At 42.1% G+C, this 24,650-nt stretch overlaps 1 protein-coding gene across 2 annotated transcripts; it reads right to left on the minus strand.

Moving 5' to 3' along the window:
* Nucleotides 1-5,210: 5,210 nt before the first annotated feature.
* LOC124278455 (prosaposin-like) lies at nt 5,211-23,611 on the minus strand. Of its 2 annotated transcripts, XR_006899095.1 has the most exons (8): nt 23,471-23,599; nt 21,565-21,745; nt 20,743-20,858; nt 18,366-18,547; nt 15,302-15,452; nt 12,821-12,903; nt 11,143-11,271; nt 5,211-7,465 (listed from the first exon to the last, which is right to left on the minus strand). XR_006899095.1 is itself a non-coding variant. In XM_046714161.1 (5 exons), exons 1-4 carry the CDS (start codon nt 23,594-23,596, stop codon nt 18,422-18,424), a joined length of 549 nt encoding a protein of 182 aa, XP_046570117.1. In that variant the 5' UTR covers nt 23,597-23,611; the 3' UTR covers nt 15,374-15,452; nt 18,366-18,421. The 2 variants fall into 2 exon arrangements, 1 of the variants encoding a protein (XP_046570117.1); XM_046714161.1 differs by lacking the exons at nt 5,211-7,465; nt 11,143-11,271; nt 12,821-12,903 and having other exon boundaries at nt 15,374-15,452; nt 23,471-23,611.
* Nucleotides 23,612-24,650: the final 1,039 nt, after the last annotated feature.

Raw genomic sequence — 24,650 nt, forward strand, 5'->3', positions numbered from 1 at the left:
GAAACCATCGATCGAGTTCTAAATGAAGACACCACGCTAGCTGACAGGATTCGGACCCTGTTCCGGGAGCAAGGCATCACCATCGCCAGCATTCTGACTGCACTGGGCTTCATCATATCAACCCTGGTGGTGTCACTGACGCCTGCCGGCGGTACACCCACGCATGCACCAGGTGGGGGTGTCAAAGACTGGATAAAAAATCTCGGGGAGGCCCTGGCTAAACTGGCTGGTAAGGCCGCCGAAGCCCTACCCGGCATCCTGGGTAGCATCGTCTCGTTGTTGCTGAGCGCTCTGGCTAAAACTGCCACGTGGCTTAGTCAAAACCTGTGGGCAGCCATCGTCGCCGTGGCGGGTCTGGTGTACGTAGCGGCTAAGGAATCTTTAACCAAATGAGCCCCAAAGCTACCCCACCAACCACCAGGGCTGTTTTACGATCAATGTGCTGCTGATTGGATTGTGGGGGTGACCCCACAGGGGGTTTTGGTTGAACCCTAGGCTCCGGGGGTGGCGCTACTATACCCGTTTCACCGGTCGTGGGTGGTGGGACGTGGGGGACGTTGACATCGAGGTTGACGCCCAACTTTTGACCCGCCGTGGCTATGACTATTTCGTTGTAGCCCACCACTTTTTTTACTCTCAGTTGCATATCGCTCGGAGCCATGTACAGTCCCACTTCGAACACGTAGTCGACTTTCGACCTGGCGTATTCCAACACGTCTTGGTAGCGTTTGATGGCACTCGGGAGATCAACTGGAGCATTGATAGCATCCTCAACGTTGACAACGAACTGTTTCTGAGCGTCGTAGCAGTCCCCTTGCCTAGGATATTGGAGCGCGTTTGCGTCTGCGCACCTAACAGCCTACACACGTACGTTCGAATTGAGTCGTTTAACCTGATTACCCCGCACGCGAGTAAACCCTTTTCGATGTGTCCAGCATGAACTTTTTCCAGTCATCCGCTGCCCCTGCTCAAACCTCCAGACTCTGTAATCCTTACTGTTGTCGAAAAGCCATGTAACGGTCATCCCACTCGTTTGTTGTGATATGATATGACTTGTATCCCCATTCTTTCAACTTCTCGCTGGCTTCCACGAGGGGCATATTGTGAACGATGGGGATACCCAACCCGTGGTTCGGTCCCGCAAACGCCAATCCGTCTTCGTGTTTAGTTCGAATTCGCTGCAAATACGTTAAGTAGGCCCGTCTATCGCGTACTGGTTGTTTACTGCATTCCACACCTTTTCTTGTGGGAGCGGGCTGATCTCTTTGAGGATCGTCTGACCTGGTAGTACACGTGAAACGTGAACACAGACTGACTCAGTGGGCACGCCGAGTGTCGGTCAATGCCACACCACACCCGTTGTAAGCGCACCACACGGCGAAGTTGAGTTGATTCTGCCAGAACTGCATCGGGTTGTTGAACCAAACGCGTGAACTACCTTAGCGTTAGTCACCGAAAACTTATACTGACCGAACACATCTATGAACTGGGTGTCGAAATACAACCCGGCAGCGACCACGATCTTCATGTGGGGGAAATCTACGTCCAGTTTAGGGTAAAACACTCCAGGGGAGTACATTTTAAAACTATTATATAATGAGTTTATATACTCTAACATGTACATAACACTTCCAGGAATAAAGAGCGGCGAGGGCCGTTCAGCTGACGACCGCCGATCGATAACACGCCGGGTCAACTTCGAAGTCGCGACTGTGCGATATCACCTACCTACCACGATGGACTAACATCAACGCTAGCAACAATAAACTGTTCGTAGGTGGCTAGCAACAAGATAATTGACGGTTACTACAGCGTGTGCTCTCTAAGCGACGAGGTCTTCAAACCCCTGGGGCGCCGAACTCAAGATGAGCGACTCAAACAGTACAGTGGTGTTAATCAACAACGGAAGAAACTCCTTGAGGCTCGGTCAACCACTGGCGAGGACACTTTCGGTATACAGCCTGGCGAGATAAAACCAACGACTACCGCCACAGGCAACGAAGTTACCCGACCTAGTACCGTGCGAGAGCTGTGCATTCATCTCAGTCAGGTGAGCACAACGGACAACATTCAAGGGGTCACCCTTCCACTATACTGAGAGCCGTACCCGGTGAAAGCGGAGAAATACAACGATGGCAGAACCGAAGTCGTTTTCACCGCGGCAGTATAAGAGGTTAACCCAGGGCAACATCCCTGAGCTGATAATATCGGCGTTAGATATAAATCATAATCTCGTGAATATAGGATACCTCAGCCGCAACGCTGCACATAAAATGACCAGCGCACAAGGTCCTGGAATGAAGTTGAAAAAATGCATCAATGTAGGGATCTCCGACCTCGGGGACACACGCAGCGGATTCGACGACCCGAGTAGATGGCAAATTATACGCCTTGCAACTGAAAAACAGCATTTACAAACGCGTTGAAGTCCCCTCCGGTGGTACTAGCAACCTAAGTGATATAGTAGATACCACAAGAGCGGCAGTCAACACTAAGTACACCCTTGTCAACACCGGCGATAACTGGATAATATACCCATCGTTCGAGGGCAAACTGTTCGACTTAACCGATGTTGAGAGCACTACCGTCGCCCGAAACAAACCATATACTCTCGTCTTCACCGATGAAGACAAGTGGGTGTTATTACCCGATAAAGCCGACTGGTTTCTCAATATTAAGCTCGGTTCCCCCTACGTGTTTACGGATAACAAAGACAACCACCTAAATAAAGTCGTGAACAACGGAACCCTGCTCGTGGCTTACATCCCGACTCAGAGGCGTGGCGTAGTCATCAGCCCACTTCGCCAGTATGGCAGCCCACATGCTATCGAGTAAGGCAGGCATGCAAAGCGTGGTATTGCAGTTGGTGTCTGAATTGGCGTGGTCAAGATCCTGGAGAGTCTACCGGCTTAACTCAACACTGGTCATCCAAGTCTACCTAGGGGAACCATCGCGCGGGATGATGTAGAGATCGTGAAGGGGTCAAACTCGGTGGGGAAAACAACAACAGTATCACGTTTGCAACGTTTACGTGCGGGTGGGTGTCGACTCAAAAACTAGTCTGCAGGGTGTCACCGTGGTCGTGGAAGACACTATATCACTAACCAAGATCTTCCTACCCGACAACATACACTTCATGGGGGTGAAGTGCACCCCTGAACTATTATCAGAAAACCAGTTGGAAATTATATCGTAATAGTATTATAACAATGTCTCGGTTTCACCCCAACACTACACTTAACGACTTAGGGGACACAGAGGGATTCGACCAGCCTGGTGAGGAAGACACCTTATACATCCTGCACTTGAAAGACAACGTGTATAGGCGGGTGTCGTTATCAGATTTTAAAGAGCCTAAATGGTTGATCAACTTAACCTTCCCCTCACCTTATATCTCATTTAAGGAAATTAATTATATCTCTGAAATTAAAAATATAGGTATCATACCCTCGTGTTTCGTTCCGGGCCGTCATACAGAAATTGGGCTAACTCAGTCCGGTATGTTATATGCACACCAAGGGGGTGAGTTAGAGTATACCTGCTCCGGGCTCGTGCATATTCCGGGTATGACCCCAGGTTCAACACTCATCATAGAATTCCATATCCGTGAACTTTCTATTAGTAAAGAACAACTTTTACGCGGGGTGACAGTACACTGGAGTACCCAGAACAATAACCGACGTTACCGTATCATCATACAAACGGACTCAACAGGTTCTATAACCCACTCAATAAACCCCCCCTACTATGGGGTTCGTGTGGATACAGAGTTACCTATTCACTTCCAAACTATTTTCCTAAACAGTGATTTATACCTTATAAGCTTCAAGTTAGTTGATCAACTATTAACTGAAACCCAATTAAAATATTTTTTGTAATATATATTATAGGATGGGGCTGTACCCAGGCATAGATGAAGTAGTGAAGACCCTGGAAACCGTAGACGGGTTCCGCTTGAGGCAGTTATGCGATGTAAGACGTCAACTAGAACAAGACCGCGATAAGCGGAAAGCACTTTATAAGAAGTACCATAGAGCTTTCAATGTCGTGGACGGGACTGATACTACCCTTATGGCAGCCAGCATGGGCCTAGGGGTGGCAGGTGTTGGGTTGTTAGCTACCATCGTAGCCGCACCTATAGTGCTAGGCCTTGAAATAACAGCTGGGGTGACAGGGGTGTTAGGGTTGGTGCTTAAGTTTGCATCACGCAGACTGCATCGTAAAGCGTTGAAACACGATGAGATCAGGGTTCTGGCTGAAGCAAAGCTGAACACGGTGAGTGAGCGTATTTCCACGGCACTCACTGACAGTAAGATCTCGGAGGAGGAGTTTCGTTCAATCCTCTCTGAACTCACAAAATATGATAAAATGAAACAAGAGATTCGATCCAAGTCTCGTAAGTCTGTTATCAGCGAGGACGAGAAAAAAAAGTACATAGAACAGGGGGTACAAAAAGCCCGGCAAGCCTTTATAACGAACACCAAAGAGATCATAGGCGATTCACATTAAACTGTTTCATTGAGGCCAACGTGACATAGCGGCACGTGGACATAGATAAAATGAAATCAGACGAACCTACCTTGTACTACTTGAGGATGGGCCAGGCAGACAGGAATTATTGATTCCAGACAACGTATCACGTGATGCGTGGGTGCGCATGATCTACCCGTTAAACTGACCTACTTCAGCTAAGTCCGCGGTAGCTCAGTCGGTTGAGTGGTGCGGCCCATTATGTATAGTCTGCGCAAGCTGTGCATGTGGGTTCGTATCCCGCCGTTGTCTCTGCAACTTTGTGTGATGTGAGAGAAAGGCAGCCGGCACAATTCCCAAGGGAGGAAGCGCAATACATTTCTATTTCTCCCTTTGGGAATTGTGGCTGCCGGGGGACATTTTACTATTTTTACGCTTGAAATTTTTATAGGTTGGGAAAGCAGTAGGGGTAATGGTAGCAAGAGCTAAGGGTCCGACCAAAGCCTTATTTGGGGAATAAGGCTTTGCAGAGGCTTTTTGTTGGAACTGGTCCAAAACCCCCATTCCCTATACTACTTCTAGGAATATGTAGATAATATAGGCAATGAAGACGAGGGAGAATAACAAAACAGATCTGAATGGGTAATAACAGACTTAAATATTGTGGCTAACCCGATAACTGAGTCTTAGGAAGTAGTGGGAAATAATGCTAGCAAGTCATACAATGGAAAACACAAGTCTCGTGAAGGAATGTTTTTTTATTGAAAAGAAGGGAAAAAAACATTTTGCTAAATACTTTCAGAACTTTGATTTACTCGTTTACGAATAACTTATTTGGCATCTAGTCCATACACATATGGAGTTGAGGACATCTTGTTTATTATGAATGAATGGCACTTGTACTCTACACATGGGCACCTGGCAAACTGAAAGAATCATCAGTCTTGCTTCTACCATCAGGTGTTGCATTGTTAAAACCCCATTGTTACATACACTCCAAACTGATTCTACTCCAAGAACTGACAAAAAAAAACTGAAGCAATGTCTCATCCACACTAAACAAGATGTGATCCTTAAACCCAACCATAAAAATCCAAAAATATTCAATAACTCATATCTTTCTTTGCACCAACAAATATGCACAGGTGTAAATTCAATAGAATGTGGAGAAAGCACTTTTCATACACGATATATTCCAATACATCCAAACATGTTTCTATTTTAGTTGCTCTTAATATAGATTACACCAAATCCTGTTCGCTCAAATGCTGACATATAACTGCAAAACATTTCTCACCAAATGCAAACTGAATACTCTCAATATAAAAGAATGGATCCAAACAGAACAGGTAAATGTATACATGATACTATGAGAACACACCAATGCCCTCCTAAAATAGTTGGTTTGTCCACACTGTCCCTGATCAGGACGGACTTCGATCAGGACGGACTTCGATCTTGACATTCACTTATCTTCTTCTCAAAATGTTATCAGTCTCAGTGCGTCTGCAGTTTCAGAACTACACTAACCAATAGAAGCTAAAAACACTTAATTGCTTCACATGACATTGGTTAATCTGTCATGACATGGTTGTCCTTTAACTTCTATTAATGTCATTAACATATGGGCAAACTAACTACCGAATTGGGGCCTTAAGAATATATACAACAGGTAAGAGTGTACGCGCACAGACTTAAACAATACGATATTCATCTTGGATGACGGTAAACAGCATCTCCACAATAATGGTCTACATGTTTCCTGCTGATACAAATGACAAACCTGCTGTCATTTCACCTCTGGATAATGAGACAAAGCTGGATTGTTTTCTTCATGTTATTTGTCATCTGCAGAAGTAATATAATTCACGTCCTGCATCTTTTCCGAAATTTATGAATACTAATGTTTTTTTGCAAAAAGATCTATATCTGTATTTACTGTTGCTGATGTTTCCATACCAGGAGAGGCTATAAGTTTGTAGACCATTAAAGTAACGTACACTAACAACAATGCTGATGGTTACAAAAATAGTGCAATATATACAGTTTCTCACTGAGAGGTCAGTATTGAGTACAACCTACATGTTTAATTTTCCTGTTTTGCATAACTTTCACAATACATTCTACTCTTTGCAGTTCTTAGCCCAACAAACCGGTATGTACATGATATATGAAAATAACATGGTATCAAATCAATGCAACAAACATATCACATGGACCAATGTATAGTTTCATATCAATTCAGTTTGTAAAATGTTATATCACTGAATACAGAAAAATACAAGGTGACTTTATTGTCAAACAATATTCAAACCGAAACATAATTGAGTTATTTTCCACTCTTGTAAAAATCCCTGTTCAACTTAACTTCATAAAAATAGAACTCACAAATCTTCAAAACCCAATTAGTGTGACTTTTAAGATTAGGAAATATGACAATCTTTTCAGAACAAACCTGGAATTATACCAAACCAAATTACCATGAAAATATAGAGGTACCCTCAAGTAAAGATTCCACGTATACAACTACATAATATGAAGCATAATTTAAATAAAGAAAGGTTCATTTCTCAGATCACCTAAAAGTATGTCCTTACCACTATCTCACTTGTACAGTGATGAGACGAATAATACAAGGGAAGATCTAGCACTTAATGCAAAGTAAAAGTATGTATCTAGGTGCCTAATAATCTCCTGGATTTGTCCACTTTCCACAGGTTCTAGGAAACACAATGATACAAGGGAAGATCTAGCACTTAATGTGAAGTAAAAGTATGTATCTAGGGGTCTAATAATCTCCTGGATTGGTCCACTTTCCACATGTTCTAGGAAACACAACAGTACATAGCATCCAATGTTAAGCAATAGTTAGTTTAATACAAAATAAAAGTATTGAAGTGAGTATAATTTTCTGAGCTTGAATTTCACTTTTCGCTGTGTTCCTGATCCTGGCTTGTGTCTAGTTCCAGACATGTTTCTGGCAGTGCTCCATGGCCTGAAACACAAGGGCGGGTAAGTGAGTGAGTTTTGTTTAATGCAGTTTCACAGAGTATTTCTGTCATATCACAGCAGGTCAGCCAGTACCACAATCCAAGAACTGTTACACTTCATCACACACCACAATCCAAGTACCCCTGGTACACTTCATCACACACCACAATCCAAGTACCCCTGGTACACTTCATCACACACCACAATCCAAGTACTGTTACACTTCATCACACACCACAGTCCAAGTACCCCTGGTACACTTCATCACACACCACAATCCAAGTACCCCTGGTACACTTCACCACACACCACAATCCAAGTACCCCTGTTACACTTCATCACACACCACAATCCAAGTACTGTTACACTTCACCACACACCACAATCCAAGTACCCCTGGTACACTTCATCACACACCACAACCCAAGAACTGTTACACTTCATCACACACCACAATCCAAGTACTGTTACACTTCATCACACACCACAATCCAAGAACTGTTACACTTCATCACACACCACAGTCCAAGTACCCCTGGTACACTTCATCACACACCACAATCCAAGTACCCCTGGTACACTTCACCACACACCACAATCCAAGTACCCCTGTTACACTTCATCACACACCACAATCCAAGTACTGTTACACTTCACCACACACCACAATCCAAGTACCCCTGGTACACTTCATCACACACCACAACCCAAGTACTGTTACACTTCATCACATACCACAATCCAAGAACTGTTACACTTCATCACACACCACAATCCAAGTACCCCTGGTACACTTCATCACACACCACAATCCAAGAACTGTTACACTTCATCACACACCACAATCCAAGTACCCTGGTACACTTCATCACACACCACAACCCAAGAACTGTTACACTTCATCACACACCACAATCCAAGTACCCCTGTTACACTTCATCACATACCACAATCCAAGAACTCCTGTTACACTTCATCACACACCACAATCCAAGTACCCCTGGTACACTTCACCACACACCACAATCCAAGTACTGTTACACTTCATCACACACCACAATCCAAGTACTCCTGTTACACTTCACCACACACCACAATCCAAGTACTGTTACACTTCATCACACACCACAATCCAAGTACTGTTACACTTCATCACACACCACAATCCAAGTACTCCTGTTACACTTCATCACACACCACAATCCAAGTACTGTTACACTTCATCACACACCACAATCCAAGTACCCTGTTACACTTCATCACACACCACAATCCAAGAACTGTTACACTTCATCACACACCACAATCCAAGTACTGTTACACTTCATCACACACCACAATCCAAGTACTGTTACACTTCATCACACACCACAATCCAAGTACCCCTGGTACACTTCATCACACACCACAATCCAAGTACCCCTGTTACACTTCACCACACACCACAATCCAAGTACCCCTGTTACACTTCATCACACACCACAATCCAAGTACCCCTGTTACACTTCATCACACACCACAATCCAAGTACCCTGGTACACTTCATCACACACCACAATCCAAGAACTGTTACACTTCATCACACACCACAATCCAAGTACCCCTGGTACACTTCATCACACACCACAACCCAAGAACTGTTACACTTCATCACACACCACAATCCAAGTACTGTTACCTGTTACACTTCATCACACACCACAATCCAAGAACTCCTGTTACACTTCATCACACACCACAATCCAAGTACCCCTGGTACACTTCACCACACACCACAATCCAAGTACTGTTACACTTCATCACACACCACAATCCAAGTACTCCTGTTACACTTCACCACACACAATCCAAGTACTGTTACACTTCATCACACACCACAATCCAAGTACTGTTACACTTCATCACACACCACAATCCAAGTACTCCTGTTACACTTCATCACACACCACAATCCAAGTACTGTGTTACACTTCATCACACACCACAATCCAAGTACACCCTGTCCAAGTACCTCTGGTACACTTCATCACACACCACAATCCAAGAACACACTTCACAACACACACCACAATCCAAGTACTCCTGTTACACTTCATCACACACCACAATCCAAGTACTGTTACACTTCATCACACACCACAATCCAAGTACTCCTGTTACACTTCATCACACACCACAATCCAAGTACTCCTGTTACACTTCACCACACACCACAATCCAAGTACTGTTACACTTCACCACACACCACAATCCAAGTACCCCTGTTACAACTTCACTCAAGTACACCACAATCCAAGTACTGTTACACTTCATCACACACCACAATCCAAGTACACACTTCAATCCATCACACACCACACCAAATCCAAGTAATTCTGTTACACTTCATCACACACCACAATCCAAGTACTGTTACACTTCATCTGTTACACTTCATCACACACCACAATCCAAGTACTTCTGTTACACTTCATCACACACCACAATCCAAGTACTGTTACACTTCATCACACACCACAATCCAAGTACTGTTACACTTCATCACACACCACAATCCAAGTACCCCTGTTACACTTCACACTTACACACTTCATCACACACCACAATCCAAGTACTGTTACACTTCATCACACACCACAATCCAAGTACCCCTGTTACACTTCATCACACACCACAATCCAAGTACCCCTGGTACACTTCATCATCACACACCACAATCCAAGTACCCCTGTTACACTTCATCACACACCACAATCCAAGTACCCCTGGTACACTTCATCACACACCACAATCCAAGTACCCCTGTTACACTTCATCACACACCACAATCCAAGTACTGTTACACTTCATCACACACCACAATCCAAGTACTGTTACACTGTTACACTTCATCACACACCACAATCCAAGTACCCTGGTACACTTCATCACACACCACAATCCAAGTACTGTTACACTTCATCACACACCACAATCCAAGTACCCCTGGTACACTTCATCACACACCACAATCCAAGTACCCCTGGTACACTCCATCACACACCACAATCCAAGTACCCCTGGTACACTTCATCACACACCACAATCCAAGTACCCCTGGTACACTCCATCACACACCACAATCCAAGTGCCCCTGGTACACTTCATCACACACCACAATCCAAGTACCCCTGGTACACTTCATCACACACCACAATCCAAGTACCCCTGGTACACTTCATCACACACCACAATCCAAGTACCCCTGGTACACTTCATCACACACCACAATCCAAGTACCCCTGGTACACTTCATCACACACCACAATCCAAGTACCCCTGTTACACTTCATCACACACCACAATCCAAGTACCCCTGGTACACTTCATCACACACCACAATCCAAGTACCCCTGTTACACTTCATCACACACCACAATCCAAGTACTGTTACACTTCATCACACACCACAATCCAAGTACCCCTGTTACACTTCAACACACACCACAATCCAAGTACTGTTACACTTCATCACACACCACAATCCAAGTACCCCTGGTACACTTCATCACACACCACAATCCAAGTACCCCTGGTACACTCCATCACACACCACAATCCAAGTTCTGTTACACTTCATCACACACCACAATCCAAGTACCCCTGGTACACTTCATCACATACCACAATCCAAGTACTCACCTTGCACTGTATGGCATTATCTTTGCTGGCACACCAGAAGCTTGGTCCATATGAGCACTTGCCCTGCCCCAACAACTTGTGTAGCTTGTTCTGGACACCCTTCTGGCTGGTTGGACACAAGCCTATGGTCTGTTAGACAGAACATAAGGCTTAGGACAATTTCAAAAGACAAATATACTGCTGAAGCTCACATGATTATGAAGTCAACATTTTAAACGTCAACAAAAGCAGTCAATTAAAAGGAACTGCTGTCAGCATATGCTATTCACATATTTTCTGAATACAGAGGACAAAAGCATTAACAAACAGAAACAAGCCAGAAACTAACCATCAATCTGAAAGTACTAATTGAACTAATAGGCTATTGTAGACCATTTTCGCAATACATAATGTTTACCAAGAGAGAAAATCTGAGGAACGGTAATGAGAATTTTCAGCTTTCGGTTTATAACTACAAAGGTTATATCTAAAAAAATATAACATTTTGAGCCAAACTACCAATTACAAAGACGTTTGCTTGAAATTTTGAAATTTTTCTTTGAGTAATGGACATAAACAGCATTTTCAATGTGGTGGATATGTTACTTCCTTTGTTCACTGACTTCTTAGAGATAGGGAAAAGTATTTTGTGAGAATTTGAGTGCATGTCCTATACTGAAATTCCAGTTAATCTGTCACACCATGAAACATTTACTATAGTTTAACTAGAGTAATATGAAATGAATCAATTAAAACAATCAGGTATAATACTCCAAAACATTAGGACTACACTATTCTCTCATATTACTATAGTCAATCTGTTCTGCCATGAGTGAGTGAGTGAGTACATATTGCTTAACCACACCAGCAATGTTGCAGTTATTCGAAAAATGAAGTTAGACTAAATGGATTTTTTCAAAATTCATAACAAACAAGTGTTTGCCACTGATATGGCAATGTCCCCACCGCTAAAGAATGGAATATCTATATTTACTACTTTTATTTTTTGGTCACATACAAGATGCCTGAAATGACTGGTGTCTGCATAATCCCCCAATGTAGGCTGTCAACATAATTGGAAACATTGGGTGCAATGTTTTATGAGATATCGCCTTGAAAAAGCGGTCAAAGTATCGTGGTGACCTTGAAGATAGGTCACGGTCACCCAAATAAACTGGTGTCTGTGTAATACCCCAATGTAAACTGTCACCAAATTTGAAGACATTGGGTACAACAGTCCATGAGATACCGCGTTGACAAGAGTTAAAAGTGTGAAAAGTGTTGTGGTGACCTTGAAGATAAGGTCAAGGTCACCCAAAATCAACTGGTGTCTGCGTAATCCCCCAATGTATGCTGTAACCAAATTTGAAGACATTGGGTACAACAGTCCATGAGATGCCGTGTTTAGAAGATTTTGAAAAGTGTTCAAAGTGTCGTGGTGACCTTGAAAATAAGGTCAAGGTGACCTAAATAAACTGGTGTCTGTGAAATCCCCAATGTAGGCTGTCACCAAATTTGAAGACATTGGGTACAACTGTCAATGAAATATCGCTAACAAGAATCGGACGTACAGACATTCGGACGGACGCCGCTGAATACATAGTCCCCGCTCGGCATGGCGGCAGGGGACAACAATCTCTGAATTGACATGATAAATAGATGAAAAAACATTTCATAGCTACTTATCACAGAATCTCACCTTGCAGATTTGCCTGGGGTCAATGTCGCTGGCAAGAAGATGTCAAGGACAAGTGGTGCGTACTGGTCAACGAAGGCCAAACACTGAAATAAGACAGAAACAGGAAAAATGGGACATGTAAATAACTCACATGAAGCATTCCGATCTGTCTCTTTAGAATGCCAGGAGGTTCAAGTTCTAAAGTGCACAAGGATGGACATTGTAATACATAAACACTGAAGTAAGAGTTAATCAAGTTATCATGTATAATCCAAGCACACATCCATTTGGTCATCTAAGTATATCACAAGCACACATTCAGTTGGTCACCTGAGTATAGTACAAGCTAGTGTTGGGAATTGGTTGAAATCTCACAATTGATGATTGCTTCATTACCAATGGACAAACATCGAAAATAAAGGTTAGCGTCATTTTTCAGATTTTCCTATAGAGGTTGTTATTGAAAATATGTATAACATGATGCGACTTGCTACTTAAAAGTGATGACTAATATATCATGAACATAAACTTCCTAGAGTCTTCAACAAATATTCAGTCATATTCAACAGAATTTTCAGTTAGTGAAGTGAGTTTTCTAAGAATTAAACAAGTTTTCAGGCCCTGACAACTTCGAAGATATGTTCCATTGTCAAGTGTTTCAAAGACTAAAACAGCAGTTTCAAAATCGTTTGTGTTCGATTATGAGAAAATGTGATCGATTGCTTGGTCGTTTGGTTACTTCGACCAATCTTCGATTATTTCAATTAATCGGAACACGACTATTACAAGCACACAACCAGTTGGTCATCTAAGTATATCACAAGCACACATCCAGTTGGTCATCTAAGTATATTACAAGCACACATCCAGTTGGTCACCTGAGTATATCACAAGCACACAACCAGTTGGTCATCTAAGTATATCACAAGCACACATCCAGTTGGTCATCTAAGTATAATACAAGCACACATCCAGTTGGTCATCTAAGTATATCTCAAGCACACATCCAGTTGGTCATCTAAGTATATCACAAGCACACATCCAGTTGGTCATCTAAGTATATCACAAGCACACATCCAGTTGGTCATCTAAGTATATCACAAGCACACATCCAGTTGGTCATCTAAGTATATCACAAGCACACATCCAGTTGGTCATCTAAGTATATCACAAGCACACAACCAGTTGGTAGCCTAAGTATATTGCCAGCACACAACCTGTTGGTCATCTAAGTATATCACAAGCACACATCCAGTTGGTCATCTAAGTATAATACAAGCACACAACCAGTTGGTAGCCTAAGTATATTGCCAGCACACAACCTGTTGGTCATCTAAGTATAATACAAGCACACATCCAGTTGGTCATCTAAGTATATCACAAGCACACATCCAGTTGGTCATCTAAGTATATCACAAGCACACATCCAGTTGGTCATCTAAGTATATCACAAGCACACAACCAGTTGGTAGCCTAAGTATATTGCCAGCACACAACCTGTTGGTCATCTAAGTATAATACAAGCACACAACCAGTTGGTCATCTAAGTATAATACAAGCACACAACCAGTTGGTAGCCTAAGTATATTGCCAGCACACAACCTGTTGGTCATCTAAGTATATCCCAAGCACACATTCAGTTGGTCACCTGAGTATATTACAAGCACACATCCAGTTGGTCATCTAAGTATATCACAAGCACACAACCAGTTGGTCATCTAAGTATATCACAAGCACACATTCAGTTGGTCACATGAGTACATTATAAGCACACATTCAGTTGGTCACCTGAGTATATTACAAGAACACATCCAGTTGGTCATCTAAGCATATCCCAAGCACACATTCAGTTGGTCACATGAGTACATTATAAGCACACATCCAGTTGGTAGCCTGAGTATATTGCCAGCACACAACCTGTTGGTCATCTAAGTATACCCCAAGCACACATTCAGTTGGTCACCTGAGTATATTACAAGCACACATCCAGTTGGTCATCTAAGTATATCACAAGCACACAACCAGTTGGTCATCTAAGTATATCACAAGCACACATTCAGTTGGTCACATGAGTACATTATAAGCACACATTCAGTTGGTCACCTGAGTATATTACAAGAACACATCCAGTTGGTCATCTAAGCATATCCCAAGCACACATTCAGTTGGTTACCTGAGTATATCACAAGCACACAACCAGTTGGTCATTTAAGTATATCCCAAGCACACATTCAGTTGGTTACCTGAGTATATTACAAGCACACATCCAGTTGGTCACCTGAGTATATCACAAGAACACAACCAGTTGGTCATCTAAGTATGTTACAAGCACACATCCATTTGGTCACCTAAGTATAATACAAGCACACATCCAGTTGATCATCTAAGTATAATACAAGCACACATCCAGTTGGTCATCTAAGTATATTACAAGCACACACCCCATTGGTCACCTGAGTATATTACAAGCATGCACCCAGTTTGTATGTTACAAGCACACACCTGGTTTGTCATCTGAGCAGACAGAAAGTTGCAAACTTTGTCCAAGACCATCTCGCATCCTGCACGGTAGCATTTTCCTTCAGCAGTGCATCAGCGTAGTTCATCACGGTCACACACAGGTCACAGATTTCATCATTCACCTTCAGGGGCACTGAAGTACAGAGATTCCATTACTGTTGATATTCAGCAATACTCCAGCAATATACACACATATGAATAATCCAGTTTGGTCATTAAATCATACCATAAAGCCTGATTATCAGATCATACCATCAAGTGTGAACATCATATCATACCATCAAGCTAGATCATACCATCAAGCCTGATTCTCAGATCATACCATCAAGCCCGATCATTAAATCATACCATCAAGCCCGATCATTAAATCATACCATCAAGCCCGATCATTAAATCATACCATAAAGCCCGATCAATAAATCATACCATCAAGCCCGATCATTAAATCATACCATCAGGCCCGATCATTAAATCATACCATCAAGCCCGATCATTAAATCATACCATCAAGCCCGATCATTAAATCATACCATCAAGCCCGATCATTAAATCATACCATCAAGCCCGATCATTAAATCATACCATCAAGCCCGATCATTAAATTATAGCATCAAACCTGATTCTCAGATCATACCATCAAACCTGATTCTCAGATCAAACCATCAAGCCTGATCATCAGATTACACCATCAAGCCTGAATCTCAGATCATACCATCAAGCCTGATTCACAGATTATACCATCAAGCCAGATCATTAAATCATACCATCAAGCCTGATTCTCAGATCATACCATCAAGCCAGATCATTAAACCATACCATCAAACCAGATCATTAAATCATACCACAAGAGGACTGACCTATGGGCTTCAAAGCAAGAGCATTTGACACTATGTGCCTATGATAATATATGTGAGTCTTAGTGCCCTGATTATTTGTGCACAAGAAACAAATACACAATGCAGTCATTTTGGAAATCAGTCTTATACAAGACACAGAGCAATCCATCACACCATTTGAATTTATGATGACCACCTCTGGGTTTTTTTTGTCTTGTGGATAGAGTCTGCCCAGAGAGAGGAAGGTTTGCAGTTCAATCACTGGCCCAGAGAGAGGAAGGATGGCAGTTCAATCCTGCGCCCAGAGAGAGGAAGGATGGGAGTTCAATCTCTGGCCCAGAGAGAGGAAGGATGGGAGCTCAATCTCTGGCCCAGAGAGAGGAAGGTTGGCAGTTCAATCTCTGGCTCAGACAGAGGAAGGATGGGAGTTCAATCTCTGGCTCAGAGAGAGGAAGGATGGGAGTTCAATCTCTGGCCCAGAGAGAGGAAGGTTTGCAGTTCAATCTCTGGCCCAGAGAGAGGAAGGATGGGAGTTCAATCTCTGGCCCAGAGAGAGGAAGGTTTGCAGTTCAATCTCTGGCCCAGAGAGAGGAAGGATGGAAGTTCAATCTCTGGCCCAGAGAGAGGAAGGATGGGAGTTCAATCTCGGGCCCAGAGAGAGGAAGGATGGGAGTTCAATCTCGGGCCCAGAGAGAGGAAGGTTGGCAGTTCAATCTCGGGCCCAGAGAGAGGAAGGATGGGAGTTCAATCTCTAGCCCAGAGAGAGGAAGGTTTGCAGTTCAATCTCTGGCCCAGAGAGAGGAAGGTTGGCAGTTCAATCCCGGGCCCAGAGAGAGGAAGGATGGGAGTTCAATTTCTGGCCCAGAGAGAGGAAGGATGGGAGTTCAATCTCTGGCCCAGAGAGAGGAAGGTTTGCAGTTCAATCTCTGGCCCAGAGAGAGGAAGGTTGGCAGTTCAATCTCGGGCCCAGAGAGAGGAAGGATGGGAGTTCAATCTCTGGCCCAGAGAGAGGAAGGTTTGCAGTTCAATCTCTGGCCCAGAGAGAGGAAGGTTTGCAGTTCAATCTCTGGCCCAGAGAGAGGAAGGTTGGCAGTTCAATCTCGGGCCCAGAGAGAGGAAGGATGGGAGTTCAATCTCTGGCCTAAAGAGAGAGGAAGGATGGCAGTTCAATCTCTGGCCCAGAGAGAGGAAGGTTTGCAGTTCAATCTCTGGCCCAGAGAGAGGAAGGTTGGCAGTTCAATCTCGGGCCCAGAGAGAGGAAGGATGGCAGTTCAATCCTGCGCCCAGAGAGAGGATGGATGGGAGTTCAATCTCTGGCCCAGAGAGAGGAAGGATGGGAGTTCAATCTCTGGCCCAGAGAGAGGAAGGATGGGAGTTCAATCTCTGGCCCAGAGAGAGGAAGGATGGGAGTTCAATCTCCGGACTAACCAGGCCCACAGATGAAAAGAGGCACTTGGCATCCTGCCTGGTTCACGGCTGGGGAAATAACTAGGATTGCTTGTCTTGGAATTGGCATAGGTGTGACATGGTATCACAGTAGACTAGCACTATTAAACCAGCACAGGTACAGACACACACGTCCATAGGGGTCACCATGTAAAGTGCAATATTCCTGAACGTGATGTTAAACACTTTCCTCGCATGATTTTTGTCTACTGATTTTGTATGAACTAACAAAGGTGCATTACACTGAAGCCAGAACCGGTGGAAGAATGCCTGAGCTAAATTCCACAGGTCGTGTCTAATGACACACTATCTCCCAGGTAATGGATTCTTACAACCCAGGCAGTGTGGTAGCCTAGTGGTTAAAGCTCACTCATCTTGCCAAAGATCTGGGTTCGATTCCCCACATGGGAAAAATGTCTGAAGCCCATTTCTGGTGTCCCCCGCCGAGATATTAAAACTAACATTCACTGACAACCCAATCTTTATTGTAGTAGGCCTAAATCATATCATCTCTGTTATCACTGTAATCAAATCGTTGACACAAATTCTGTCTTTATGAATCTCAATGAAGAAATAAATATGAAAGGCACACATTCCCAGTAAATATATCTAAATCAGTTTTCACTCTTGACTTAAACTGTTCAATTAAATGAGCTTCAATGTCTCGTGATGTTCAATGCTACGCTGAAGAAACGAAGCATCAACATACACTATGTACTTACACATGACTGGGTGTTGGTTTTGTATAGAGCAACATAACCCACCTATTTTGTTTCTTCTCTGTGAGCACAAGCCAAGGGCACTGCAAACCACACTGGCATCAAGTTCTTGGAGAAGGAGCTGTATGATGGCTGGCTATATGTATTGACAAAGTCGGTTGCACTCCTGCGATCACGGTACTTGGCAGCAGGCTACATACTTTGTCCAAAGCTGCCTCTACAGCAGCCTAGAGGACACAATAATCTCATCAGAAGGGGACAGTAATCATAACAGAAGGGCACAGTAATGAAATCAGAAAGGGTACAAAATAATCTCATCAGAAGGGGGACAATAATGAAATCAGAAAAGGTACAAAATAATCTCATCAGAAGGGGCACAGTAATGAAAGGGTACAAAATAATCTCATCCGAAGCGGCACAGTAATGAAATCAGAAGGTACAAAATAATCTCATCAGAAGGCTTATAATCATAACAGAAGGGGCAGTAATGAAATCAGAAAGGGTACAAAAATAATCTCATCCGAAGGGGAGGCACAGTAATGAAATCAGAAAGGGTACAAAATAATCTCATCAGAAGGGGACAATAATGAAATCAGAAAGGGTACAAACAATCTCATCAGAAGGGGGACAATAATGAAATCAGAAAAGGTACAAAATAATCTCATCAGAAGGGGCACAGTAATGAAAGGGTACAAAATAATCTCATCCGAAGGGCACAGTAATGAAATCAGAAGGGTACAAAATAATCTCATCAGAAGGGGCGATAATCATAACAGAAGGGGGGCAGTAATGAAATCAGAAAGGGTACCAAAAATCTCATCCGAAGGGGCACAGTAATGAAATCAGAAAGGGTACAAAATAATCTCATCAGAAGGGGGCGATAATCATTACAGAAGGGGCACAGTAATGAACTCAGAAAGGGTACAAAATAATCTCATCAGACAGGGCACAGTAATTACATCAGAAAGGGCACAATAATCACACCAGAAGGGGCACAATAATAAAATCAGAAAGGGCACAAAATAATCTCATGAGAGGGGGCACAATAATGAAATCAGAAAGAGACAAAATAATCTAATCAGAAAGGGCACAGTAATGAAATCAGAAAGGGCACAAAATAATCTCATGAGAGGGGGCACAATAATGAAATCAGAAAGAGACAAAATAATCTAATCAGAAAGGGCACAGTAATGAAATCAGAAAGAGACAAAATAATCTGATCAGAAAGGGCACAGTAATGAAATCAGAAAGAGACAAAATAATCTAATCAGAAAGGGCACAGTAATGAAATCAGAAAGAGACAAAATAATCTGATCAGAAAGGGCACAGTAATGAAATCAGAAAGAGACAAAATAATCTAATCAGAAAGGGCACAGTAATGAAATCAGAAAGAGACAAAATAATCTAATCAGAAAGGGGGCAGTAATGAAATCAGAAAGAGACAAAATAATCTAATCAGAAGGGCACAGTAATGAAATCAGAAAGAGACAAAATAATCTAATCAGAAAGGCACAGTAATGAAATCAGAAAGAGACAAAATAATTTCACGAGAGGGGCACAGTAATGAAATCAGAAAGAGACAAAAAATAATCTAATCAGAAAGGGGCAGTAATGAAATCAGAAAGAGACAAAATAATCTAATCAGAAAGGGGGGCAGTAATGAAATCAGAAAGAGACAAAATAATCTAATCAGAAAGGGGGGCAGTAATGAAATCAGAAAGAGACAAAAATAATCTAATCAGAAAGGGGGGCAGTAATGAAATCAGAAAGAGACAAAATAATCTAATCAGAAGGGGGACAGTAATGAAATCAGAAAGAGACAAAATAATCTAATCAGAAAGGGGGGCAGTAATGAAATCAGAAAGATACAAAAATAATCGAAACAGAAAGGGGGGCAGTAATGAAATCAGAAAGAGACAAAATAATCTAATCAGAAAGGAGGGCAGTAATGAAATCAGAAAGAGACAAAATAATCTAATCAGAAAGGGGGGCAGTAATGAAATCAGAAAGAGACAAAATAATCTAATCAGAAAGGGGGTCAGTAATCACAAAAATACATGCAGATAACAGAGCATGTATAGAAACCAAAAATTCTAGCGAGATATGAGGTTAATCATTTTAATGCTACATGTGAACTAGGCTGGCCCTTTAAATGTTTTAAGCTGAATTTTCTGTCATCTTCCTCTTCATGGTAACCTTAACCAATATAATTGCTTTAGTCTCAGTGAATATTTATTTAGTATCAACATTTTATAAAACTGTATTCATACAGTGCTGACATTAATCATGTTAAAAAGGTATTGTGATTGATATCATGAGATACGATGATACCGCTGTGTTAGAGTTCTGTGAACAAACCTCGACATCTTTACTACCTGAGGTACATACTGGATACTGTCAAAACTGTAGTGTGTGGACTCACCTGTGTCTTGTTGTCACCAAGGAGAGTGTCGACTTCACGCATAACAAACTCGCATATTACACATTCAGGGCCTGCAGATACCTTGGTCTTTGGTGTGAATGATGGACTCTTTGAGACTGAAATGATGCACATATATATCACAGGTACTGGTAAATAAGATTTCGTGAATAACAACAATGAATATGGGAGAGATTCAGTTTGGTTTTACGCAGCCTTGAACACTATTTCCAATATATCACAGAATGTGCCTTTTTCATGCTGGAGACCTTACACATATAGCTTGCTGGAACTCAAGGTGAAGTGAAATTGGGTTTAACATTGTGCTTGAAAATATTTTGCTCATATGACGACGTGCATGGGTGTGTATGTGTATGTGCGGCTGCTTGTACTATCCCAGACTGAAGCTGGTGTTATAGTGCTAGCCCACTGAGAGACCATGCCGCAGTGAAGCATGAATCAGACACATTATACTGACTCGAGCCGACCAGTCCTTGTTGTACAAATTAATGCCGAAAGCACCAGGCAGGGACCAACAAGTACCATATTTGAACATCTTTGGTATGACGCGGTAGGGGATCGAACCCGACGCGTTCCGCTCCTCCAGGCAGGCGCTCTAACCACTACACCACGGAGGCGGCGGTTGGGTGGAACTCACAGCATGGGTATGTATGTGGCGTTTCCCTCTCGGGCGGACGCTCTAACCACTACACCACGGGAAAGCGGTTGGGTGGAACTCACAGCATGGGTATGTATGTGACGTTCCACTCTCCGGGCGGATGGTTGAGAATTGCCTGTTAAACTGTGCTTGGCTACTAGACTGACCTTTAACACCCTTGCTGCTTGTACACAGACGTAGCGTTGTGCAGATACTCTTGGGGTCCAGTTTATTGACCAGTAAGTTGATGACAGCTGGACCATATTCCTCGACAAACTGGCTACACTCGGCACTGATGGTTGCTGGCAATAGAGTGCACACCTTCTCCAGCGCTGCTTCAACCTCCGCCTGTAATGGGAAGTCAGTACAATAAACTCTCGGGAAGAGCTGGGTTATGCCGACGTTTCTAAACTGCGACAGCATAAAACTAACAACAGCACCAGGTAAGTTGGGAAAGTATACCTCCCAAAAATCAAGCCCACACTTTTAAAAACTTAAAAAAAACCCAGAAATTCATGTGAAAGCATGGATCGCTTATTCTCTGTGACTATCACAGGGCAACTCCTCAAAAAATGGCTTCAAGTGAACTCTGAGCAAACCAAACCCCACCAAAGAACACAAATATATCCTTGATAGTACACTCTTCGGGATGTAGATGTTAGGAAGCTCAGAAACAACAGCATATTGATGTATCTACAGCTTTATATCAGTACTGCATCAAACTAAGTCAACTAATTGGTCTTTGTAATTGCCCAATCAGGCTATATCTGTCTGTGAGATTCATGCCCAATCAGGCTATATCTGTCTGTGAGATTCATGCCCAATCATATTAAATTAGTCTATGGGATTCATGCCCAATCATATTATATTAGTCTATGGGATTCATGCCCAATCATATTATATTTGTCTATGGGATTCATGCCCAATCATATTATATTAGTCTATGGGATTCATGCCCAATCATATTAAATTAGTCTATGGGATTCATGCCCAATCATATTAAATTAGTCTATGGGATTCATGCCCAATCATATTATATTTGTCTATGGGATTCATGCCCAATCATATTATATTAGTCTATGGGATTCATGCCCAATCATATTAAATTAGTCTATGGGATTCATGCCCAATCATATTAAATTAGTCTATGGGATTCATGCCCAATCATATTAAATTAGTCTATGGGATTCATGCCCAATCATATTAAATTAGTCTATGGATTCATGCCCAATCATATTAAATTAGTCTATGGGATTCATGCCCAATCATATTAAATTAGTCTATGGATTCATGCCCAATCATATTAAATTAGTCTATGGGATTCATGCCCAATCATATTAAATTAGTCTATGGGATTCATGCCCAATCATATTAAATTAGTCTATGGGATTCATGCCCAATCAGGCTATATTTGTCTATGGGATTCATGCCCAATCATATTAAATTAGTCTATGGGATTCATGCCCAATCATATTAAATTAGTCTATGGGATTCATGCCCAATCAGGCTATATTTGTCTATGGGATTCATGCCCAATCATATTAAATTAGTCTATGGGATTCATGCCCAATCATATTATATTAGTCTATGGGATTCATGCCCAATCGACCGCCTCCGTGGTGTAATGGTTAGAGTGTCCGTATGGTACTTGTTGGTCCCAGCCTGGCGCTCGGCATTAATGAGTACAACAAGGACTGGTCGGCTCGGAATCAGTATAATGTGTCTGAGGGGTATTCATGCTTCACTGCGACATGGTATTTCAGTGGGCTAGCACTATAACACAAGCTTAAGTCTGGGCTAGTACAAGCAGTCACACATACACATACACACACATGCGCGTCGTCATAAGAGTGAAATATTCTCAAGCACGACGTTAAACCCAATTTCACCTCACCTCATGCCCAATCATTTTATATTGTCTATGGGATTCATGCCCCATCATACTATACTTGTCTCTTTAACTTTGAGACTCAGATTTGAAAGTTCACCTGATCTGATCTCCTCAGGAGACAGGTATTGTACCATTGTAAACAATGCCTGTGATCTTAATGAGACTACAAATATACTACCTACCTGTGAACTGTTTGCAGAGATGAGAGAATCCACTGTGGTCATGATAAACTCACAGACGATACAGCCAACATCAGCACTGACTTTAGGCTTGACGGCTCTTACACCTGTCAAAGATAGATCACACATGTTCAATAATCACACATTATGTCAAAATATATCTAATGTGTAAGTCTAATTTCCCTCAAACATTTTCCAAATATGCACAGATTTAATATGCTCATAAATATGGCTAGCCCACCTCTGCGCTTCCTATCCTCTCTAGATCTATGCAAGAAGTGAGTGAGTGAGTTTAGTTTTACCAGGGATACTCTACAACAGGGATAGGTCACTCGCTTGCTTTCTTTACCATTTGTACTAATTAACGTGTGCCTCGTCATGCTCCAACGCACACAGTGACTTGGTTCGGTCCCAGCTAACTTCGGCTGCGTTATAACAGTACTTCAGCCAGTGTATTGTATAGGTCGAATTTTACAATGAATGAATGAATTAAGAGCAAGAATTTTATGTGAATGAATGAAAGAAATTAAGAAAAGAACAAAAGAAAAGAACATATGTGAATGAATGAAAGAATAAATGATACACCACGGCCATCCCTCCCCAAACATGTTAAAGAACGCAAAAACTATCGGTAGAACACATGTTAACATCAGCTGTCCTTTTTATAAAAATCTACTTTGAGACATTTTTTACATTAGTAACTAATTCAGATATCTTATTGCATGTGTGGAATGACATGGGCATTGACAGAATGTTAACTGACACTGTCACAGACCCTCAAGAACAGAAAGTTTAGAACTATCACAAAGCGTTGTAAACACCTTTCCAGTTTTGTCAAATACTAAGATCAACAAAAAGAAAGAAGTTTTAGAACTATAACACTCAAGCATCACAAGCACCAATGGCGTATCAGAACAGATCGGCGATATGTCATATTTTTTCACACACCTCAAATACGCACTAACAACAAAAACAAAAGAAACTATCACTATTACTTGCAAAAACTTTCACCTAATGGTATATTCCCCTCATAAAATTAAAGGTGTATGTGAAAGATGTTTTAGAACAATAACTAGAAACACTCAAACAACGCCTGTAGTATTTCAATGGCAGATCGGCGATATGTCATATTTTTCACACACCTCAAATACACACTAACATTTTTTAAATTATAAAACTATTA

This window comes from Haliotis rubra, unplaced genomic scaffold (genome assembly GCF_003918875.1).
Source record: "Haliotis rubra isolate DU_JTF1 unplaced genomic scaffold, ASM391887v1 Scf237, whole genome shotgun sequence".
Classification (NCBI taxonomy): domain Eukaryota; kingdom Metazoa; phylum Mollusca; class Gastropoda; order Lepetellida; family Haliotidae; genus Haliotis; species Haliotis rubra.